This window comes from Coregonus clupeaformis, chromosome 24, assembly GCF_020615455.1.
Source record: "Coregonus clupeaformis isolate EN_2021a chromosome 24, ASM2061545v1, whole genome shotgun sequence".
In the NCBI taxonomy this organism is placed as follows: domain Eukaryota; kingdom Metazoa; phylum Chordata; class Actinopteri; order Salmoniformes; family Salmonidae; genus Coregonus; species Coregonus clupeaformis.
This window is the reverse complement of record NC_059215.1, coordinates 15,482,519-15,506,903: the sequence shown is the minus strand read 5'-3', so window position 1 is coordinate 15,506,903 and position 24,385 is coordinate 15,482,519. Positions and strand designations below refer to the sequence as shown.

At 42.7% G+C, this 24,385-nt stretch overlaps 1 protein-coding gene across 1 annotated transcript in view; it reads left to right on the top strand.

Moving 5' to 3' along the window:
• Window positions 1–24,385, top strand: part of LOC121587366 (leucine-rich repeat-containing G-protein coupled receptor 6) — a 164,494-nt gene that overhangs the window by 31,704 nt on the left and 108,405 nt on the right. The window contains exon 2 of the mRNA XM_045206808.1: window positions 3,986–4,057. Coding sequence (XP_045062743.1) covers window positions 3,986–4,057 — 72 coding nt within the window. The remainder of the gene's footprint in view (window positions 1–3,985; window positions 4,058–24,385) is intronic.

The window sequence follows — 24,385 nt, the reverse complement described above, 5'->3', positions numbered from 1 at the left end:
CGTGCCCTCTTCACGACTGTCTTGGTGTGCTTGGACCATGTTAGTTTGTTGGTGATGTGGACACCAAGGAACTTGAAGCTCTCAACCTGCTCCACTATAGCCCCGTTATTGACAATGGGGGCGTCTTGTCTTGATCACATTGAGGGAGAGGTTGTTGTCCTGGCACCACATGGCCAGGTCTCTGACCTCCTCCGTATAGGCTGTCTCGTCGTTGTCGGCGATCAGGCCTACACCTGTTGTGTTATCGGCAAACTTAATGATGGTGTTGGAGTCGTGCCTGGCCATGCAGTCATGAGTGAACAGGGAGTACAGAAGGGGACTGAGCCCGCATCCCTGAGGGGTCCCCGTGTTGAGGATCAGCGTAGCAGATGTGTTGTTACCTATCCTTACCACCTGGGGGCGGCCCGTCAGGAAGTCCAGGATCCAGTTGCAGAAGGAGTTGTTTAGTCCCAGTGTCCTTAGCTTAGTGATGAGCTTTGAGGGCACTATGGTGTTGAATGCTGAGCTGTAGTCAATGAATAGCATTCTCACATAGGTGTTCCTTTTGTCCAGGTGTGAAAGGGCAGTGTGAAGCGCAATAGAGATTGCATAATCTGTGGATCTGTTGGGGCAATTTGCAAATTGAAGTGAGTCTAGGGTTTCTGGGATAATGGTGTTTATGTGAGCCATGACCAGCCTTTCAAAGCACTTCATGGCTACAGACATAGTAGTCATTTAGGCAGGTTACCTTAGTGTTCTTAGGCACAGGGACTATGGTGGTCTGCTTGAAACATGTTGCTATTACAGACTCAGTCAGGGACAGGTTGAAAATGTCAGTGAAGACAATTGCAAGTTGGTCAGCGCATGCTCGGAGTACACGTCCTAGTAATCCGTCTGGTCCTGCGGCCATGTGAACGTTGACCTGTTTAAAGGTCGTACTCACATCGGCTATGGAGAGCGTGATCACACAGTCATCTGGAACAACTGATGCTCTCATGCATGTTTCAGTGTTACTTGCCTCGAAGCGAGCATAAAAGGCATTTAGCTCGTCTGGAAGTCTTGTGTCACGCGGCTGTGCTTCCCTTTGTAGTCTGTAATAGTTTTCAAGCCCTGCCACATCCGACGAGCGTCGGAACCGGTGTAGTACAATTAAATCTTAGTCCTGTATTGACGCTTTGCCTGATTGATGGTTCGTTGGAGGGCATAGCAGGATTTCTTATAAGCGTCTGGGTTAGAGTCCCGCTCCTTGAAAGCGGCAGCTCTACCCTTTAGCTCAGTGCGGATGTTGCCTGTAATCCATGGCTTCTGGTTGGGGTATGTACGTACAGTCACTGTGGGGATGACGTCATCGATGCACTTATTGATGAAGCCACTGACTGATGTGGTGTACTCCTCAATGCTATCGGAAGAATCCCGGAACATATTCCAGTCTGTGCTAGCAAAACAGTCCTGTAGCTTAGCATCTGCTTCATCTAACCACTTTTCTATTGACCGAGTCACTGGTGCTTCCTGCTTTAGTTTTTGCTTGTAAGCAGGAATCAATAGGATATAATTATGGTCAGATTTTCCAAATGGAGGGCGAGGTAGAGCTTTGTACGCGTCTCTGTGTTTGGAGTAAAGGTGGTCTAGAGTTGTTTTCCCTCTGGTTGCACATTTAACGTACTGGTAGAGATGAGGTAAAATGGATTTAAGTTTCCCTGCATTAAAGTCCCCGGCCACTAGGAGCGCCTCCTCTGGATGAGCGTTTTCCTGTTTGCTTATGGCCGTATACAGCTCATTGAGTGCGGTCTTAGTGCCAGCATCGGTTTGTGGTGGTAAATAGACAGCTACGAAAAATATAGATGAAAACTCTCTTGGTAGATAGTGGGTCTACAGCTTATCATGAGGTACTCTACCTCAGGCGAGCAAAACCTAGCGACTTCCTTAGATATCGTGCCTGTAGTTCGTCCATTTTATTATCAAGCGATTGTAAGTTGGCCAATAGTATCGATGGCAAAGGCAGATTAGCCACTCATCGCCGGCTCCTTACCAGGCACCCCGATCTCCTTCCGCGATATCTCCTTTTCTTTCTACTGCGAATGACGGGGATGAGGGCCCTGTCGGGTGTCTGGAGCAAATCCCTCTCGTCCGACTCATTAAATAAAAATAATTTGTCCAGTTCAAGGTGAGTAATCGCTGTTCTGATGTCCAGAAGCTATTTTCATAAGAGACGGTAGCAGCAACATTATGTACAAAAGCATGGTTGGTTAAGAGTCCATAAAATGGCAGCAATCCCCTCCGGCGCCATCACTCCACGTTCTTCATATAGAGCATCATTTCAAAGTCCTGTTATTCATATAGAGCATCAGTCTGTCGTGTTATTCATATAGAGCATTCTTCTAAGTCCTGTTATTCATATAGAGAATCAGCCTATCTTGTTATTCATATAGAGCATAAGTCTTTGATGTTATTCATATAGAGCATCAGTCTGTCATTATTTATATAGAGCTTCAGTCTTATGGTCTCTGTTACTGCTCTGAGATCTGTGGTCTCTGTTACTGCTCTGAGGTCTATGGTCTCTGTTACTGCTCTGAGATCTATGGTCTCTGTTACTGCCCTGAGATCTATGGTCTCTGTTACTGCTCTGAGATCTATGGTCTTTGTTACTGCTCTGAGATCTATCGTCTCTGTTACTGCTCTGTGATCTGTTACTGCTTTGAGATCTGTTACTGCTCTGTGATCTGTTACTGCTCTGTGATCTGTTACTGCTCTGAGATCTGTTACTGCTCTGTGATCTGTTACTGCTCTGAGATCTGTTACTGCTCTGTGATCTGTTACTGCTCTGTGATCTGTTACTGCTCTGTGATCTGTTACTGCTCTGTGATCTGTTACTGCTCTGAGATCTGTTACTGCTCTGTGATCTGTTACTGCACTGATGGTCTCTGGGATAGTCATACTCTATACTACAGCCACTATAAACAAATAGAGGGAAGAGGAGAAGAGAGGGAGAGGAGAGGGAGAGGAGGACATGAGAGAGGACAGGAGAGGAGGAGAGAGGGAGAGGAGAGGGAGAGGAGGACATGAGAGAGGACAGGAGAGGAGGAGAGAGGGAGAGGAGAGGGAGAGGAGGACATGAGAGAGGACAGGAGAGGAGGAGAGAGGGAGAGGAGAGGGAGAGGAGGACATGAGAGAGGACAGGAGAGGAGGAGAGAGGGAGAGGAGAGGGAGAGGAGGACATGAGAGAGGACAGAGGGAGAGGAGAGAGAGGAGAGGGAGAGGAGGACATGAGAGAGGACAGGAGAGGAGGAGAGAGGGAGAGGAGAGAGAGAGGAGAGGGAGAGGAGGACATGAGAGAGGACAGGAGAGGAGGAGAGAGGGAGAGGAGAGGTAGAGGAGGACATGAGAGAGGACAGGAGAGGAGGCGAGAGGGAGAGGAGAGGAGAGGGAGAAGAGAGGTAGAGGAGGACATGAGAGAGGACAGGAGAGGAGGCGAGAGGGAGAGGAGAGGAGAGGGAGAGGAGGACATGAGAGAGGACAGGAGGAGGTGAGAGGGAGAAGAGAGAGTGTGATGGATGAAGAGGGGAGAGGACAGGAGAGGAGAGGAGAAGAGAGGGTGAGGGGGATGAAGAGGGTAGAGGACAGGAGAGGAGAGGAGGAGGACAGGAGAGGAGAGGAGAAGAGAGGGTAAAGGGGATGAAGAGGGGAGAGGACAGGAGAGGAGAGGAGGAGGACAGGAGAGGAGAGGAGAAGAGAGGGTGAAGGGGATGAAGAGGGGAGAGGACAGGAGAGGAGAGGAAGAGGAGAGGAGAGGGTGAGGGGGATGAAGAGGGGAGAGGACTCTCTCTGAGGGTTTAGAACAGAGTTCTCCTAGCCCCGGGTTGTTCTGATAGCTCAGTGGGTTAGTTGGGTCGCGCTGCTGGCAACGCTAGGGTTGTGGGTTCAATTCTCACAGCCACATCATTGAATGTATCTGTTAACTGTCATTTATTTGGATACAAATGTCTGCTAAATTACCTCTCTCTCTCAGGGATCTTAGTATGAACAGCATCAGTGAGATGCAGCCCAGAGCCTTCCACAGACTGCACCTGCTGACAGAACTGTGAGTACCACACACACACACACACACACACACACACACAGAGCTTTGACTACCACACACACACACGCACAGAGGTCAGCAGAATCCTCCTGAGCAGCTATAGAGTATGTTATGTCATGTCAGTAGAACAGCTATATAGTGTGTTATGTCATGTCAGTAGAACAGCTATAGAGTGTGTTATGTCATGTCAGTAGAACAGCTATATAGTATGTTATGTCATGTCAGTAGAACAGCTAAAGTGTGTGTTATGTCATGTCAGTAGAACAGCTATAGAGTGTGTTATGTCATGTCAGTAGAACAGCTATATAGTGTGTTATGTCATGTCAGTAGAACAGCTATATAGTGTGTTATGTCATGTAAGTAGAACAGCTATATAGTGTGTTATGTCATGTCAGTAGAAAAGCTATAGAGTGTGTTATGTCATGTCAGTAAGTAGAGCAGCTATATAGTGTGTTATGTCATGTCAGTAGAACAGCTATATAGTGTGTTATGTCATGTCAGTAGAGCAGCTATATAGTGTGTTATGTCATGTCAGTAGAACAGCTATATAGTGTGTTATGTCATGTCAGTAGAACAGCTATATAGTGTGTTATGTCATGTCAGTAAGTAGAACAGCTATAAAGTGTGTTATGTAATGTCAGTAGAGCAGCTATATAGTATGTTATGTCATGTCAGTAAGTAGAACAGCTATATAGTGTGGCATGTCAGTAGAACAGCTATATAGTGTGTTATGTCATGTCAGTAAGTAGTGCAGCTATATTGTGTGTTATGTCATGTCAGTAGAACAGCTATAGAGTGTGTTATGTCATGTCAGTAAGTAGAGCAGCTATATAGTGTGTTATGTCATGTCAGTAGAACAGCTATATAGTATGTTATGTCATGTCAGTAGAGCAGCTATATAGTGTGTTATGTCATGTCAGTAGAACAGCTATATAGTGTGTTATGTCATGTCAGTAGAACAGCTATAGAGTGTGTTATGTCATGTCAGTAAGTAGAGCAGCTATATAGTGTGTTATGTCATGTCAGTAGAACAGCTATATAGTATGTTATGTCATGTCAGTAGAACAGCTATATAGTGTGTTATGTCATGTCAGTAGAAAAGCTATATAGTGTGTTATGTCATGTCAGTAGAACAGCTATATAGTGTGTTATGTCATGTCAGTAGAACAGCTATAGAGTGTGTTATGTCATGTCAGTAAGTAGAGCAGCTATAGAGTGTGTTATGTCATGTCAGTAGAACAGCTATATAGTATGTTATGTCATGTCAGTAGAACAGCTATATAGTGTGTTATGTCATGTAAGTAGAAAAGCTATATAGTGTGTTATGTCATGTCAGTAGAACAGCTATATGGTGTGTTATGTCATGTCAGTAGAACAGCTATAGAGTGTGTTATGTCATGTCAGTAAGTAGAGCAGCTATATAGTGTGTTATGTCATGTCAGTAGAAAAGCTGTATAGTGTGTTATGTCATGTCAGTAGAACAGCTATATAGTGTGTTATGTCATGTCAGTAGAACAGCTATAGAGTGTGTTATGTCATGACAGTAAATAGAGCAGCTATATAGTATGTTATGTAATGTCAGTAGAAAAGCTTTATAGTGTGTTATGTCATGTCAGTAGAACAGCTATATAGTGTGTTATGTCATGTCAGTAGAAAAGCTATATAGTGTTTTATGTCATGTCAGTAGAACAGCTATATAGTGTGTTATGTCATGTCAGTAGAACAGCTATATAGTGTGTTATGTCATGTCAGTAGAACAGCTATATAGTGTGTTATGTCATGTACTCTATAGCTGTTCTGTCAGCTATAGAGTGTGTTATGTCATGTCAGTAAGTAGAGCAGCTATATAGTGTGTTATGTCATTTAGGTAGAACAGCTATAGAGTGTGTTATGTCATGTCGGTAGAACAGCTATATAGTGTGTTATTTCATGTCAGTAGAACAGCTATAGAGTGTGTTATGTCATGTCAGTAGAACAGCTATATAGTGTGTTATGTCATGTCAGTAGAACAGCTATATAGTGTGTTATGTCATGTACTCTATAGCTGTTCTGTCAGCTATAGAGTGTGTTATGTCATGTCAGTAGAACAGCTATGGAGTGTGTTATGTCATGTCAGTAGAACAGCTATAGAGTGTGATATGTCATGTCAGTAGAGCAGCAATATAGTGTGATATGTGTTTTCAGTAGAACAGCTATATAGTATGTTATGTCATGTCAGTAGAACAGCTATATAGTGTGTTATGTCATGTCAGTAGAAAAGCTATATAGTGTGTTATGTCATGTCAGTAGAACAGCTATATAGTGTGTTATGCCATGTAAGTAGAACAACTATAGAGTGTGTAATGTCATGTCAGTAAATAGAGCAGCTATATAGTGTGTTATGTCATGTAAGTAGAACAGCTATATAGTGTGTTATGTAGTGGAAGTAGAACAGCTATATAGTGTGTTATGTCATGTCAGTAGAACAGCTATATAGTATGTTATGTTATGTCAGTAGAACAGCTATAGAGTGTGTTATGTCATGTCAGTAGAACAGCTATATAGTGTGTTATGTCATGTCAGTAGAACAGCTATAAAGTGTGTTATGTCATGTCAGTAGAACAACTATAGAGTGTGTTATGTCATGTCTGTAGAACAGCTATATAGTGTGTTATGTCATGTCAGCAGAACAGCTATAGAGTGTGTTATGTCATGTCAGTAAGTAGAGCAGCTATAGAGTGTGTTATGTCATGTCAGTAGAACAGCTATATAGTATGTTATGTCATGTCATTAGAACAGCTATATAGTGTGTTATGTCATGTCAGTAGAAAAGCTATATAGTGTGTTATGTCATGTCAGTAGAACAGCTATATAGTGTGTTATGTCATGTCAGTAGAACAGCTATAGAGTGTGTTATGTCATGTCAGTAAGTAGAGCAGCTATATAGTGTGTTATGTCATATCAGTAGAAAAGCTATAAAGTGTGTTATGTCATGTCAGTAGAACAGCTATAGATTGTGTTATGTCATGTCAGTAGAACAGCTATAGAGTGTGTTATGTCAATAAGTAGAACAGCTATATAATGTGTTATGTCATGTCCGTATAACAGCTATATAGTGTGTAATGTCATGTCAGTAGAACAGCTATATAGTGGTTTATGTCATGTCAGTAGAACTGCTATATAGTGTGTTATGTCATGTCAGTAGAACAACTATATAATGTGTTATGTCATGTCAGTAGAACAGCTATATAGTGTGTTATGTCATGTCAGTAGAACAGCTATAAAGTGTGTTATGTCATGTCAGTAGAACAGCTATATAGTGTGTTATGTCATGTCAGTAGAACAGCTATAGAATGTGTTGTGTCATGTTAGTAGAACAGCTATATAGTGTGGTATGTCATGTCAGTAGAACAGCTGTAGAGTGTGTTATGTCATGTCAGTAGAACAGCTATAGAGTGTGTTATGTCATGTCAGTAGAACAGCTATATAGTGTGTTATGTATTGTCAGTAAGTAGAGCAGCTATATAGTGTGTTATGTCATGTCAGTAGAACAGCTATATAGTGTGTTATGTCATGTCAGTAGAACAGCTATATAGTGTGTTATGTCATGTCAGTAGAACAGCTCTATAGTGTGTTATGTCATGTCAGTAGAACAGCTATATAGTGTGTTATGTCATGTAGGTAGAACAGCTATAGAGTGTGTTATGTCATGTAGGTAGAACAGCTATAGAGTGTGTTATGTCATGTCAGTAAGTAGAGCAGCTATAGAGTGTGTTATGTCATGTCAGTAGAACAGCTATATAGTATGTTATGTCATGTCAGTAGAACAGCTATAGAGTGTGTTATGTCATGTCAGTAGAAAAGCTATATAGTGTGTTATGTCATGTCAGTAGAACAGCTATATAGTGTGTTATGTCATGTCAGTAGAACAGCTATAGAGTGTGTTATGTCATGTCAGTAAGTAGAGCAGCTATAGAGTGTGTTATGTCATGTCAGTAAATAGAGCAGCTATATAGTATGTTATGTAATGTCAGTAGAAAAGCTTTATAGTGTGTTATGTCATGTCAGTAGAACAGCTATATAGTGTGTTATGTCATGTCAGTAGAACAGCTATATAGTGTTTTATGTCATGTCAGTAGAACAGCTATATAGTGTGTTATGTCATGTCAGTAGAACAGCTATATAGTGTGTTATGTCATGTCAGTAGAACAGCTATATAGTGTGTTATGTCATGTACTCTATAGCTGTTCTGTCAGCTATAGAGTGTGTTATGTCATGTCAGTAAGTAGAGCAGCTATATAGTGTGTTATGTCATTTAGGTAGAACAGCTATAGAGTGTGTTATGTCATGTCGGTAGAACAGCTATATAGTGTGTTATTTCATGTCAGTAGAACAGCTATAGAGTGTGTTATGTCATGTCAGTAGAACAGCTATATAGTGTGTTATGTCATGTGAGTAGAAAAGCTATATAGTGTGTTATGTCATGTCAGTAGAACAGCTATATAGTGTGTTATGTCATGTCAGTAGAACAGCTATAGAGTGTGTTATGTCATGTCAGTAAGTAGAGCAGCTATATAGTGTGTTATGTCATGTCAGTAGAAAAGCTGTATAGTGTGTTATGTCATGTCAGTAGAACAGCTATATAGTGTAATATGTCATGTCAGTAGAACAGCTATATAGTGTGTTATGTCATGTCAGTCAGTAGAACAGCTATATAGTGTGTTATGTCATGTCAGTAGAACAGCTATATAGTGTGTTATGTCATGTCAGTAGAACAGCTATATAGTGTGTTATGTCATGTACTCTATAGCTGTTCTGTCAGCTATAGAGTGTGTTATGTCATGTCAGTAGAACAGCTATAGAGTGTGTTATGTCATGTCAGTAGAACAGCTATATAGTGTGTAATGTCATGTCAGTAGAACAGCTATATAGTATGTTATGTCATGTCAGTAGAACAGCTATATACTTTGTTATGTCATGTCAGTAGAACAGCTATATAGTGTGTTATATCATGTCAGTAGAACAGCTATATAGTTTGTAATGTCATGTCAATAGAACAGCTATATAGTATGTTATGTCATGTCAGTAGAACAGCTATAGAGTGTGTTATGTCATGTCAGTAGAACTGCTATATAGTGTGTAATGTCATGTCAATAGAACAGCTATATAGTATGTTATGTCATGTCAGTAGAACAGCTATATATTGTGTTATGTCATGTCAGTAGAACAGCTATATAGTGTGTTATGTCATGTCAGTAGAGCAGCTATATAGTATGTTATGTCATGTCAGTAAGTAGAGCAGCTTTATAGTGTGTTATGTCATGTCAGTAAGTAGAGCAGATATATGGTGTGTTATGTCATATAGGTATAACAGCTATAGAGTGTGTTATGTCATGTCAGTAGAACAGCTATACAGTGTGTTATGTCATGTCAGTAGAACAGCTATATAGTGTGTTATGTCATGTCAGTAGAACAGCTATATAGTGTGTTATGTCATGTCAGTAGAACAGCTATAGAGTGTGTTATGTCATGTCAGTAAGTAGAGCAGCTATATACTGTGTTATGTCATGTAGGTAGAACAGCTATAGAGTGTGTTATGTCATGTCAGTAGAACAGCTATGGAGTGTGTTATGTCATGTCAGTAGAACAGCTATAGAGTGTGATATGTCATGTCAGTAGAGCAGCTATATAGTGTGATATGTGTTGTCAGTAGAACAGCTATATAGTATGTTATGTCATGTCAGTAGAACAGCTATATAGTGTGTTATGTCATGTCAGTAGAAAAGCTATATAGTGTGTTATGTCATGTCAGTAGAACAGCTATATAGTGTGTTATGCCATGTAAGTAGAACAACTATAGAGTGTGTAATGTCATGTCAGTAAGTAGAGCAGCTATATAGTGTGTTATGTCATGTAAGTAGAACAGCTATATAGTGTGTTATGTAGTGTAAGTAGAACAGCTATATAGTGTGTTATGTCATGTCAGTAGAACAGCTATATAGTATGTTATGTTATGTCAGTAGAACAGCTATAGAGTGTGTTATGTCATGTCAGTAGAACAGCTATATAGTGTGTTATGTCATGTCAGTAGAACAGCTATAGAGTGTGTTATGTCATGTCAGTAGAACAACTATAGAGTGTGTTATGTCATGTCTGTAGAACAGCTATATAGTGTGTTATGTCATGTCAGTAGAACAGCTATAGAGTGTGTTATGTCATGTCAGTAAGTAGAGCAGCTATAGAGTGTGTTATGTCATGTCAGTAGAACAGCTATATAGTATGTTATGTCATGTCATTAGAACAGCTATATAGTGTGTTATGTCATGTCAGTAGAAAAGCTATATAGTGTGTTATGTCATGTCAGTAGAACAGCTATATAGTGTGTTATGTCATGTCAGTAGAACAGCTATATAGTGTGTTATGTCATGTCAGTAAGTAGAGCAGCTATATAGTGTGTTATGTCATGTCAGTAGAACAGCTATAAAGTGTGTTATGTCATGTCAGTAGAACAGCTATAGAGTGTGTTATGTCATGTCAGTAGAACAGCTATAGAGTGTGTTATGTCAATAAGTAGAACAGCTATATAATGTGTTATGTCATGTCAGTAGAACAGCTATATAGTGTGTAATGTCATGTCAGTAGAACAGCTATATAGTGGTTTATGTCATGTCAGTAGAACAGCTATATAGTGTGTTATGTCATGTCAGTAGAACAACTATATAGTGTGTTATGTCATGTCAGTAGAACAGCTATATAGTGTATTATGTCATGTCAGTAGAACAGCTATAGAGTGTGTTATGTCATGTTAGTAGAACAGCTATATAGTGTGTTATGTTTTGTCAGTAAGTAGAACAGCTATAAAATGTGGTATGTCATGTCAGTAAAACAGCTATAGAGTGTGTTATGTCATGTCAGTAGAACAGCTATAGAGTGTGTTATGTCATGTCAGTAGAACAGCTATATAGTGTGTAATGTAATGTCAGTAGAACAGCTATATATTGGTTTATGTCATGTCAGTAGAACAGCTATATAGTGTGTTTTGTCATGTCAGTAGAACAGCTATATAGTGTGTTATGTCATGTCAGTAGAACAGCTATGAAGTGTGTTATGTCATGTCAGTAGAGCAGCTATATGGTGTGTTATGTCATGTCAGTAGAACAGCTATATAGTGTGTTATGTCATTCTAAGTAGAACAGCTATATAGTGTGTTATGTCATGTCAGTAGAACAGCTACATAGTGTGTAATGTCATGTCAGTAGAACAGCTATATAGTGTGTTATGTCATGTCAGTAGAACAGCTATATAGTGTGTTATGTCATGTCAGTAGAACAGCTATATAGTGTGTTATGTCATGTCAGTAGAACAGCTATATAGTGTGTTATGTCATGTCAGTAGAACAGCTATATAGTGTGTTATGTCATGTCAGTAGAACAGCTATATAGTGTGTTATGTCATGTCAGTAGAACAGCTATATAGTGTGTTATGTCATGTAAGTAGAACAGCTATATAGTGTGTAATGTCATGTCAGTAAGTAGAGCAGCTATATAGTGTGTTATGTCATGTCAGTAGAACAGCTATATAGTGTGTTATGTCATGTAAGTAGAACAGCTATATAGTGTGTTATGTCATGTCAGTAGAACAGCTATATAGTGTGTTATGTCATGTCAGTAGAACAGCTATAGAGTGTGTTATGTCATGTCAGTAGAACAGCTATATAGTGTGTTATGTCATGTCAGTAGAAAAGCTATATAGTGTGTTATGTCATGTCAGTAGAACAGCTATATAGTGTGTTATGCCATGTCAGTAGAACAACTATAGAGTGTGTAATGTCATGTCAGTAAGTAGAGCAGCTATATAGTGTGTTATGTCATGTAAGTAGAACAGCTATATAGTGTGTTATGTCATGTCAGTAGAACAGCTATATAGTGTGTTATGTCATGTCAGTAGAACAGCTATATAGTGTGTTATGTCATGTCAGTAGAACAGCTATGAAGTGTGTTATGTCATGTCAGTAGAACAGCTATAGAGTGTGTTATGTCATGTCAGTAGAACAGCTATAGAGTGTGTTATGTCATGTCAGTAGAACAGCTATATAGTGTGTCATGTCATGTCAGTAGAACAGCTATATAGTGTGTTATGTCATGTCAGTAGAACAGCTATATAGTATGTAATGTCATGTCAGTAGAACAACTATATAGTGTGTTATGTCATGTCAGTAGAACAGCTATAGAGTGTGTTATGTCATGTCAGTAGAACAGCTATATAGTGTGTTATGTCATGTCAGTAGAACAGCTATAAAGTGTGTTATGTCATGTCAGTAGAACAGCTATAGAGTTTGTTATGTCATGTCAGTAGAACAGCTATAGAGTGTGTAATGTCATGTCAGTAGAACAGCTATATAGTGTGTAATGTCATGTCAGTAGAACAGCTATATAGTGGTTTATGTCATGTCAGTAGAACAACTATATAGTGTGTTATGTCATGTCAGTAGAACAGCTATATAGTGTGTTATGTCATGTCAGTATAACTGCAATAGAGTTTGTTATGTCACGTCAGTAGAACAGCTATATAGTGTTTTATGTCATGTCAATAGAAGAGCTATATAGTGTGTTATGTCATGTCAGTAGAGCAGCTATATAGTGTGTTATGTCATGTCAGTAGAACAGATATATAGTGTGTTATGTCATGTCAGTAGAGCAGCTATATAGTATGTTATGTCATGTCAGTAGAACAGCTATAGAGTGTGTTATGTCATGTCAGTAGAACAGCTATATAGTGTGTTATGTCATGTCAGTAGAACAGCTATATAGTATGTTATGTCATGTCTATAGAGCAGCTATATAGTGTGTTATGTCATGTCAGTAGTACAGCTACATAGTATGTTATGTCATGTCAATAGAGCAGCTATATAGTATGTTATGTCATGTCAGTAGAACAGCTATATAGTGTGTTATGTCATGTCAATAGAACAGCTATACAGTGTGTTATGTCATGTCAGTAGAACAGCTATATAGTGTGTTATGTCATGTCAGTAGAACAGCTATATAGTGTGTTATGTCATGTCAGTAGAAAAGCTATATAGTGTGTTATGTCATGTCAGTAGAACAGCTATATAGTGTGTTATGCCATGTAAGTAGAACAACTATAGAGTGTGTAATGTCATGTCAGTAAGTAGAGCAGCTATATAGTGTGTTATGTCATGTAAGTAGAACAGCTATATAGTGTGTTATGTAATGTAAGTAGAACAGCTATATAGTGTGTTATGTCATGTCAGTAGAACAGCTATATAGTATGTTATGTCATGTCAGTAGAACAGCTATAGAGTGTGTTATGTCATGTCAGTAGAACAGCTATGAAGTGTGTTATGTCTTGTCAGTAGAACAGCTATAGAGTGTGTTATGTCATGTCAGTGGAACAGCTATAGAGTGTGTTATGTCATGTTAGTAGAACAGCTATATAGTGTGTTATGTCATGTCAGTAAGTAGAACAGCTATAAAGTGTGGTATGTCATGTCAGTAGAACAGCTATAGAGTGTGTTATGTCATGTCAGTAGAACAGCTATAGAGTGTGTTATGTCATGTCAGTAGAACAGCTACATAGTGTGTTATGTCATGTCAGTAAGTAGAACAGCTATATAATGTGTTATGTCATGTCAGTAGAACAGCTATATAGTGTGTTATGTCATGTCAGTAGAACAGCTATAGAGTGTGTTATGTCATGTCAGTAGAACAGCTATATAGTGTGTTATGTCATGTCAGTAGAACAGCTATATAGTGTGTTATGTAATGTAAGTAGAACAGCTATATAGTGTGTTATGTCATGTCAGTATAACTGCAATAGAGTTTGTTATGTCACGTCAGTAGAGCAGCTATATAGTATGTTATATCATGTCAGTAGAACAGCTATAGAGTTTGTTATGTCATGTCAGTAGAACAGCTATATAGTGTGTTATGTCATGTCAGTAGAACAGCTATATAGTATGTTATGTCATGTCTATAGAGCAGCTATATAGTGTGTTATGTCATGTCAGTAGAACAGCTACATAGTATGTTATGTCATGTCAATAGAGCAGCTATATAGTGTGTTATATCATGTCAGTAGAACAGCTATATAGTGTGTTATGTCATGTCAATAGAACAGCTATATATTGTGTTATGTCATGTCAGTAGAACAGCTATATAGTGTGTTATGTCATGTCAGTAGAACAGATATAGAGTGTTTTATGTCATGTTAGTAGAACAGCTATATAGTGTGTTATGTCATGTCAGTAAGTCAAACAGCTATATATTGTGTTATGTCATGTCAGTAGAACAGCTATATAGTGTGTTATGTCATGTCAGTATAACTGCTATAGAGTGTGTTATGTCATGTCAGTAGAACAGCTATATAGTGTGTTATGTCACATCAGTAGAAGAGCTATATAGTGTGTTATGTCATGTCAGTAGAGCAGCTATATAGTGTGTTATGTCATATTAGTAGAACATCTATAGAGTGTGTTATGTCATGTCAGTAGAACAGCTATATAGTGTGTTATGTCATGTCAGTAGAACAGCTATATAGTGTGTCATGTCATGTCAGTAAGTATAGCAGCCCAGCGGAGTTGTACTTGTACATCAAGCTGCCACAAGCTACAGAAACCGGAGAAACCGGAGAAACCGGAGATAGGATCCTCCACTCATGAGTCGTTCTGGCTCGCTCGTACACGGCTACTTACTTTGTAAAAGCACCATAATCCAAGGCAATCACAACACCATGTCATACTTTAGATCCAAGCCAAGGCAATCACAACACCATATAATACTTTAGATCCAAGCCAAGGCAATCACAACACCATATCATACTTTAGATCCAAGCCAAGGCAATCACAACACCATATCATACTTTAGATCCAAGCCAAGGCAATCACAACACCATATCATACTTTAGATCCAAGCCAAGGCAATCACAACACCATATCATACTTTAGATCCAAGCCAAGGCAATCACAACACCATATCATACTTTAGATCCAAGCCAAGGCAATCACAACACCATATCATACTTTAGATCCAAGCCAAGGCAATCACAACACCATATCATACTTTAGATCCAAGCCAAGGCAATCACAACACCATATCATACTTTAGATCCAAGCCAAGGCAATCACAACACCATATCATACTTTAGATCCAAGCCAAGGCAATCACAACACCATATCATACTTTAGATCCAAGCCAAGGCAATCACAACACCATATCATACTTTAGATCCAAGCCAAGGCAATCACAACACCATATCATACTTTAGATCCAAGCCAAGGCAATCACAACACCATATCATACTTTAGATCCAAGCCAAGGCAATCACAACACCATATCATACTTTAGATCCAAGCCAAGGCAATCACAACACCATATCATATTTTAGATCCAAGCCAAGGCAATCACAACACCATATCATACTTTAGATCCAAGCCAAGGCAATCACAACACCATATCATACTTTAGATCCAAGCCAAGGCAATCACAACACCATATCATACTTTAGATCCAAGCCAAGGCAATCACAACACCACTTCATACTTTAGATCCAAGCCAAGGCAATCACAACACCACATCATAGTTTAGATCCAAGCCAAGGCAATCACAACACCATATCATACTTTAGATCCAAGCCAAGGCAATCACAACACCATATCATACTTTAGATCCAAGCCAAGGCAATCACAACACCACTTCATACTTTAGATCCAAGCCAAGGCAATCACAACACCACATCATAGTTTAGATCCAAGCCAAGGCAATCACAACACCATATCATACTTTAGATCCAAGCCAAGGCAATCACAACCCCATATCATACTTTAGATCCAAGCCAAGGCAATCACAACACCATATCATACTTTAGATCCAAGCCAAGGCAATCCCAACACCATATCATACTTTAGATCCAAGCCAAGGCAATCACAACACCATATCATACTTTAGATCCAAGCCAAGGCAATCACAACACCACTTCATACTTTAGATCCAAGCCAAGGCAATCACAACACCATATCATAGTTTAGATCCAAGCCAAGGCAATCACAACACCATATCATACTTTAGATCCAAGCCAAGGCAATCACAACACCATATCATACTTTAGATCCAAGCCAAGGCAATCACAACACCACTTCATACTTTAGAACCAATAATGTCAATACAACTGACCAAGAAAATACCAAGGCAATCCAGATCCTAGTCCCAGGAGGATCCCTGTCTTCTTAGCCTCAGTTTTACAGTTTATCATCTCCTCTGATCTCTGATCTCCTCTGATCTCCTCTCATCTCCTCTGATCTCCTCTGGTGTCCTCTGATCTCCTCTCCTCTCCTCTCATCTCTGATCTCCTCTCATCTCCTCTCATCTCTGATCTCCTCTGGTCTCCTCAGATCTCCTCTCATCTCCTCTCATCTCCTCTGATCTCAGTTGGATCTCTTTCATTTCTCTGTCCCAGTCGTATATATCTACAGCTTGGGTTTCTCTGTCCCAGTCGTATATATCTACAGCTTGGGTTTCTCTGTCCCAGTCGTATATATCTACAGCTTGGGTTTCTCTGTCCCAGTCGTATATATCTACAGCTTGGGTTTCTCTGTCCCAGTCGTATATATCTACAGCTTGGATTTCTCTGTCCCAGTCGTATATATCTACAGCTTGGGTTTCTCTGTCCCAGTCGTATATATCTACAGCTTGGGTTTCTCTGTCCCAGTCGTATAACTCTACAGCTTGGGTTTCTCTGTCCCAGTCGTATAACTCTACAGCTTGGGTTTCTCTGTCCCAGTCGTATAACTCTACAGCTTGGGTTTCTCTGTCCCAGTCGTATATATCTACAGCTTGGGTTTCTCTGTCCCAGTCGTATATATCTACAGCTTGGGTTTCTCTGTCCCAGTCGTATATATCTACAGCTTGGGTTTCTCTGTCCCAGTCGTATAACTCTACAGCTTGGGTTTCTCTGTCCCAGTCGTATAACTCTACAGCTTGGGTTTCTCTGTCCCAGTCGTATATATCTACAGCTTGGGTTTCTCTGTCCCAGTCGTATAACTCTACAGCTTGGGTTTCTCTGTCCCAGTCGTATATATCTACAGCTTGGGTTTCTCTGTCCCAGTCGTATATATCTACAGCTTGGGTTTCTCTGTCCCAGTCGTATAACTCTACAGCTTGGGTTTCTCTGTCCCAGTCGTATAACTCTACAGCTTGGGTTTCTCTGTCCCAGTCGTATAACTCTACAGCTTGGGTTTCTCTGTCCCAGTCGTATAACTCTACAGCTTGGGTTTCTCTGTCCCAGTCGTATATATCTACAGCTTGGGTTTCTCTGTCCCAGTCGTATAACTCTACAGCTTGGGTTTCTCTGTCCCAGTCGTATATATCTACAGCTTGGGTTTCTCTGTCCCAGTCGTATATATCTACAGCTTGGGTTTCTCTGTCCCAGTCGTATATATCTACAGCTTGGGTTTCTCTGTCCCAGTCGTATAACTCTACAGCTTGGGTTTCTCTGTCCCAGTCGTATAACTCTACAGCTTGGGTTTCTCTGTCCCAGTCGTATAACTCTACAGCTTGGGTTTCTCTGTCCCAGTCGTATATATCTACAGCTTGGGTTTCTCTGTCCCAGTCGTATATATCTACAGCTTGGGTTTCTCTGTCCCAGTCGTATATATCTACAGCTTGGGTTTCTCTGTCCCAGTCGTATATATCTACAGCTTGGGTTTCTCTGTCCCAGTCGTATATATCTACAGCTTGGATTTCTCTGTCCCAGTCGTATATATCTACAGCTTGGGTTTCTCTGTCCCAGTCGTATATATCTACAGCTTGGGTTTCTCTGTCCCAGTCGTATAACTCTACAGCTTGGGTTTCTCTGTCCCAGTCGTATAACTCTACAGCTTGGGTTTCTCTGTCCCAGTCGTATAACTCTACAGCTTGGGTTTCTCTGTCCCAGTCGTATATATCTACAGCTTGGGTTTCTCTGTTACCACCATGTTGCTGCTATAAAGATGGTTTTACAACCTGCCCGTCGTTTAATAGAAGATGACGATGTTTCAAGACACGATGTCATAAAACCGTCGTGGATGTGGTGGAGGAGTCAAGCGCAGGAAGCAGAGGTTTAGTCCAACAAGACTTTTAATAGTCTCAAAAGCAAATGTATAAACCCCGACCTCGACTAACACGAAGAGGCGAGGGAACATTACGCACACGCGTAAAAACACTAAACATAGAAAAATGATACGGAAAAACAAACACGTATCATAATCAAGAGGCAACGGAAAAATAACAACACACAACTACCATACAGCAAAACAAGGAACTTATAAGACACATAATCAACACTCAAACAGACACAGGTGTGACAGACAGACAAAAGCAATCAAACACAGAAACATAGAGCGGTGGCAGCTAATACTCCGGGGGACGGCGAACGCCGAAGCCTGCCCGAACAAGGAGGAGGAGCAGCCTCGGCCGAAACCGTGACAGTACCCCCCTTGACGCGCGGCCCCAGCCGCGCACGACCCCGGCCTCGGGGACGGCCAGGAGGACGCGGACCCGGGCGCGTGGGATGCCCATGGTGAAACTCAGTCAGGAGGGATGGATCAAGTATGTCCCCCTTGGCACCCAGCACCGTTCCTCCCGGACCGTACCCCTCCCACTCCACGAGATACTGGAGACCACTCCTCCGGCGCCTCTGAGTCCAGGATGGTCCGGACCCTGTACGCGGGGCCCCCTCGATGTCCAAAGGGGGCGGAGGGGTCTCTCCTATCTCATCTTCTTGGAGTGGGCCAGCTACCACCGGCCTGAGAAGAGACACATGGAACGAGGGGTTAATATTTTTATACTCAATTGGCAGTTGTAACCTGTAACACACCTCGTTCAATCTTCTCAGGACTTTGAAGGGCCCCACAAACCGCCGACCCAGCTTCCCGGCAGGGCAGGCGGAGGGGCAGGTTTCGAGTCGAGCCAGACTCGATCTCCCGGGTGTGTACACCGGCCCCTCGCTGCGGTGGCGATCGGCGCTCGCCTTTTGTTGACGTATGGCACGCTGCAGATGGACATGGGCAGCGTCCCCACGTCTCCTCCGAGCGCCGAATCCACTGCGTCCACCGCAGGGGCCTCGATCTGGCTCTCGTGCCACGGTGCCAGGACAGGCTGATAACCTAAAACACACTGGAAAGGTGTTAAGTTGGTGGAGGAGTGGCGGAGAGAGTTCTGGGCCATCTCTGCCCAGGGGATGAACCTCGACCACTCCTCCGGCCGGTCCCGGCAATAGGACCTCAAAAACATACCCACATCCTGGTTGACACGTTCCACCTGCCCATTACTCTCTGGGTGGTACCCCGAGGTAAGGCTTACCGAGACCCCCAACCGTTCCATGAACGCTCCCCAAACTCTGAAGTGAACTGGGGACCTCGGTCAGACACAATATCCTCGGGGACCCCATAGTGCCGGAAAACATGGGTGAATAGGGCCTCAGCGGTTTGTAGGGCAGTAGGGAGACCCGGCATGGGAAGGAGACGACAGGCCTTGGAAAACCGATCCACAACGACCAAAATGGTGGTATTCCCCTGGGAGGGCGGAAGGTCGGTTACGAAATCCACCGATAGGTGTGACCATGGTCGTTGCTGGAACGGGCAGGGGATGTAGCTTACCCCTGGGCAAATGTCTAGGCGCCTTACACTGGGCACACACCGAGCAGGAGGAGACATAAACCCTCACATCCCTGGCTAACGTTGGCCACCAGTATTTCATGCTAAGACAGTGCAATGTCCGGCCAATACCAGGATGTCCAGAGGAGGGTGATGTATGAGCCCAATAAATAAGTCTATCACGAATCTCGAGCGGAACGTCACGTCCGCCCCACAGGACACTCGGGGGAGTAGGGTCGGTACGCAGTGCCCGCTCGATTTCTGAATCGACCTCCCACACCACCGGAGCCACCAAACAAGACTCTGGCAGTATGGAAGTAGGCTCGTTGGACCTCTCCTCTCGTGTCATATCGCCGGGACAGGGCGTCTGCCTTACCATTCTGGGACCCAGGGATGTATGTGATCTTAAAAACGAACCGGGTTAGGAACATGTTCCACCTAGCCTGACGAGGGTTCAATCTCCTAGCTGCCCGGATGTACTCCAGGTTACGGTGATCCGTCAGAATGAGGAAAGGGTGTTGAGCCCCCTCAAGCCAATGCCTCCACACCTTTAGGGCCTGGACTACGGCTAACAGCTCCCTGTCCCCGACATCATAGTTACTCTCCGCCGCACTGAGCTTCTTGGAGTAGAACGCACAGGGGCGGAGTTTAGGTGGCGTGCCGGACCGTTGTGATAGAACTGCCCCAATACCAGTCTCGGACGCGTCTACCTCAACCTGGAATGGTAAAGAGGGATCCGGATGCGCCAGCACAGGAGCGAGGTGAACAGGTTCTTAAGTTTGACAAATGCCCTGTCCACCTCAGCCCGACCACTGCAGCGAACGGACCCCCTTTTAGCAGGGACGTAATGGGAGCTGCAACCTGTCCAAAACCCCGAATAAACCTCCGGTAGTAATTAGCAAAACCCAAGAACTGTTGCACCTCTTTTACAGTGGTTGAGTTTGCCAATTACGCACGGCCGATACCCGGTCTACCTCTATCTCCACACCAGACGCGGACAACCGATAACCCAAAAAGGAGACGGACTCCTGGAAGAACAGGCATTTCTCTGCCTTGACATACAAGTCATGCTCCAACAGTCGTCTCAACACTCGGCGTACCTGGGCTACATGCTCGGCTCGAGTAGCAGAGTACACTAGGATGTCGTCTATGTACACTACTACTCCCTGCCTATGCATGTCCCGGAAAAATCTCGTCAACAAAGGATTGGAAGACTGAAGGAGCATTCATTAAACCGTATGGCATGACGAGATACTCGTAATGACCCGAGGTGGTGCTAAATGCTGTCTTCCATTCATCCCCCCTCCCTAATGCGCACCAGATTGTACGCGCTCCTGAGATCCAACTTTGTGAAGAACCGCTCCGCGTAATGACTCCGTCATCGTCGCAATCAGTGGAAGTGGGTAGCTGTATTTAACTGTGATCTGATTGAGACTACGATAATCAATACACGGGCGCAATCCCCCGTCCTTCTTCTTCACAAAGAAGAAACTCGAGGAGACTGGGGAAGTAGAGGACCGTATGTATCCCTGTGCCAAGGACTCGGCTATGTAGGTCTCCATAGCCGCAGTCTCCCCTCTTGAGACAGGGGATACACATGACTCGGGGAAGAGCCGCTCCGGTCTGGAGATTTATCGCACAGTCCCCCTGTCTATGAGGAGGTAGCCGTGCTGCCCTCGATTTGCTAAACACGAGTGCTAAATCCCTCATACTCGGGGGAATGCGAAGTGCGAGCCCTTGGTTCGGACTCTCTACCGATGTTGCCCCTATGGAAACACCTAGACATCTCCCCTACACACTGGGCAGACCACTCCATAAGAGCCCTCTGTTGCCACGCTATGGTAGGATCATGGGTACTTAACCAGGAAGGCCCAACACCACTGGGTACGCAGGGAGAGTCAATCAGATAGAACTGAATGATTTCCTCATGACCCCCCTGCGTCGTCATGGTCAGTGGTGCTTTGACATCCCTGATCAGACCCGACCCCAACGGCCGGCTGTCTAATGCGTGGACAGGGAATGGAACTTCTACCGGCTGAAGGGGAATTCTAACCTAGCACAAAATGCTCGATCAATAAAGTTCCCAGCTGCGCCTGAATCTACTAGCGCCTTATGCTGGGAATGAGGTGCCACCTGTGGAAACCTCACAGGAATACTCATGTGACCAACAGAGAGCTCTGGGTAAGTGGGGGGCGCCTACTCACCTGAAATGACTCCCCAGTGCGTGGCCTGTTGTCACCTCTCCCAGGAGACCCTCCCCAGCACCTGGCCGCAGTGTGTCCTCCACGACCGCAGGTGGTGCAGTGGATGGCCCCCCTCGGGTTCCCTCTCCTCCTCTCTCTAGCGCCAGCACCCCTAGCTCCATGGGAATCGGCTCGGGGGTGCTAGAGGGTGGACTGCGACCCCCCACTCGGGACGTCCGCGGGTAGCCAGCAGGGTATCCAGACGGATGGAAATGTCCACCAACTGGTCAAACGACAGGTTGGTGTCCCTGCAGGCCAGCTCCCTCGAACGTCCTCTCGTAGACTACATCGGTACTGGTCGATGAGGGCCCTCTCATTCCACCCCGCATCCGCCGCTAGTGTCCGGAACTCCAGTGCGAACTCCTGTGCGCTCCTCTTCCCCCTGTCGGAGGTGGAATAGACGCTCTCCCGCCGCTTTCCCCTCAGGGAATGATCGAAGACAGCCCTGAAGCGGCGGGAGAACTCCGCGTAGGTGATGGTAGCGCGTCTATTCCCCTCCATTCGGCGTTGGCCCATTCCAACGCCTTGCCGGAGAGACAGGAGATGAGGGCAGAGACGCTCTCGTATCCCGAGGGCGCCGGGTGTATAGTGGCAAGGTACAGTTCTACCTGCAGGAGGAATCCCTGACACCCGGCTGCAGAACCGTCATATGCCCTCGGGAGTGAGAGCCGAATGCCACTGGGTTCCGGTACTGAGAGAGGAGGACTGGCCGTTGGTGATGCGGTTGTAAGGGTCCTTGGCCACCTCAGAGTTCACCAATCGGCGCAGGGTGTTGGACACCTCGTCCCATGACGGTCCCGAGTTGCTGGATCATGGCGTCTTGGAAATTGATCCGGTCCAGCAGGGATTCGGGTGCCGTCGCTGATCCTGCTGACTCCATAATGGTGTGTTGTTCTGTCATAAAACCGTCGTGGATGTGGTGGAGGAGTCAGCGCAGGAAGCAGAGGTTTAGTCCAACAAGACTTTTAATAGTCTCAAAAGCAAATGTATAAACCCCGACCTCGACTAACACGAAGAGGCGAGGGAACATTACGCACACGCGTAAAAACACTAAACATAGAAAAATGATACGGAAAAACAAACACGTATCATAATCAAGAGGCAATGGAAAAATAACAACACACAACTACCATACAGCAAAACAAGGAACTTATAAGACACATAATCAACACTCAAACAGACACAGGTGTGACAGACAGACAAAAGCAATCAAACACAGAAACATAGAGCGGTGGCAGCTAATACTCCGGGGACGGCGAACGCCGAAGCCTGCCCGAACAAGGAGGAGGAGCAGCCTCGGCCGAAACCGTGACACACGATAGTAAGTAGATAGCTGCACATATGCGGATAAATATACATTAATCAGTTTCTTGTGTTTTTTGGGGTTTGAGATTAACATTAAAGCATTATTATGACAAATTATAGATGAAGAAAGAAATGATCCAATGAGCTTAATGATAAAAAATACTATAATTACTTACTGACACAATCTATTATAATTACTTACTGATACAATTTACTATCATTACTTACTGATACAATCTACTATAATTCCTTAATGATACAATCTACAATAATACTTACTGATACAATCTACTATAATTCCTTAATGATACAATCTACAATAATACTTACTGATACAATCTACTATAATTCCTTAATGATACAATCTACAATAATACTTACTGATACAATCTACTATAATACTTACTGATACAATCTACTATAATTACTTAATGATACAATCTACAATAATTACTTATTGACACATTCTACTATAATTACTTACAGATACAATCTACTATAATTACTTACTGATAAAATATACTATAAGTACTTAATGATAAAATATACTATAATTTCTTACTGATAAAATCTACTATAATTACTTACTGATACAATGTACTATAATGACTTACTGATACAATCTACTGTAATTACTTACTGATAAAATATACTATAATGACTTACTGATACAATCTACTATAATTACTTACTGATACAATCTAATATAAGTACTTACTGATACAATCTACTATAATTACTTACTGATACATTCTACTATAATTACTTACAAATACAATACACTATAATTACTAACTTATACAATACACTATAATTACTTACTTAGTTAGGCACAGTTTAATGACATAATGCAGTAAGTACTTTATTTTACAGAATGCAGTAAGTCATTTAGTTTACAGTATGTAACAAGTCATTTCGTAATGATTGTCACGCTCGTTGATTGACGGGACGGACCAAGGCGCAGCGTGATATGCATACATGTTTATTATAACGAATAAACACAACGACAAAACAATAAACCAACGACACGTGAAGTCCTAAGGTAACACAAAACAAACCTTAAACGGAACAAGATCCCACAACCCACTAGTGCCAAAAGGCTGCCTAAGTATGGTCCCCAATCAGAGACAACGAGCTACAGCTGCCTCTGAT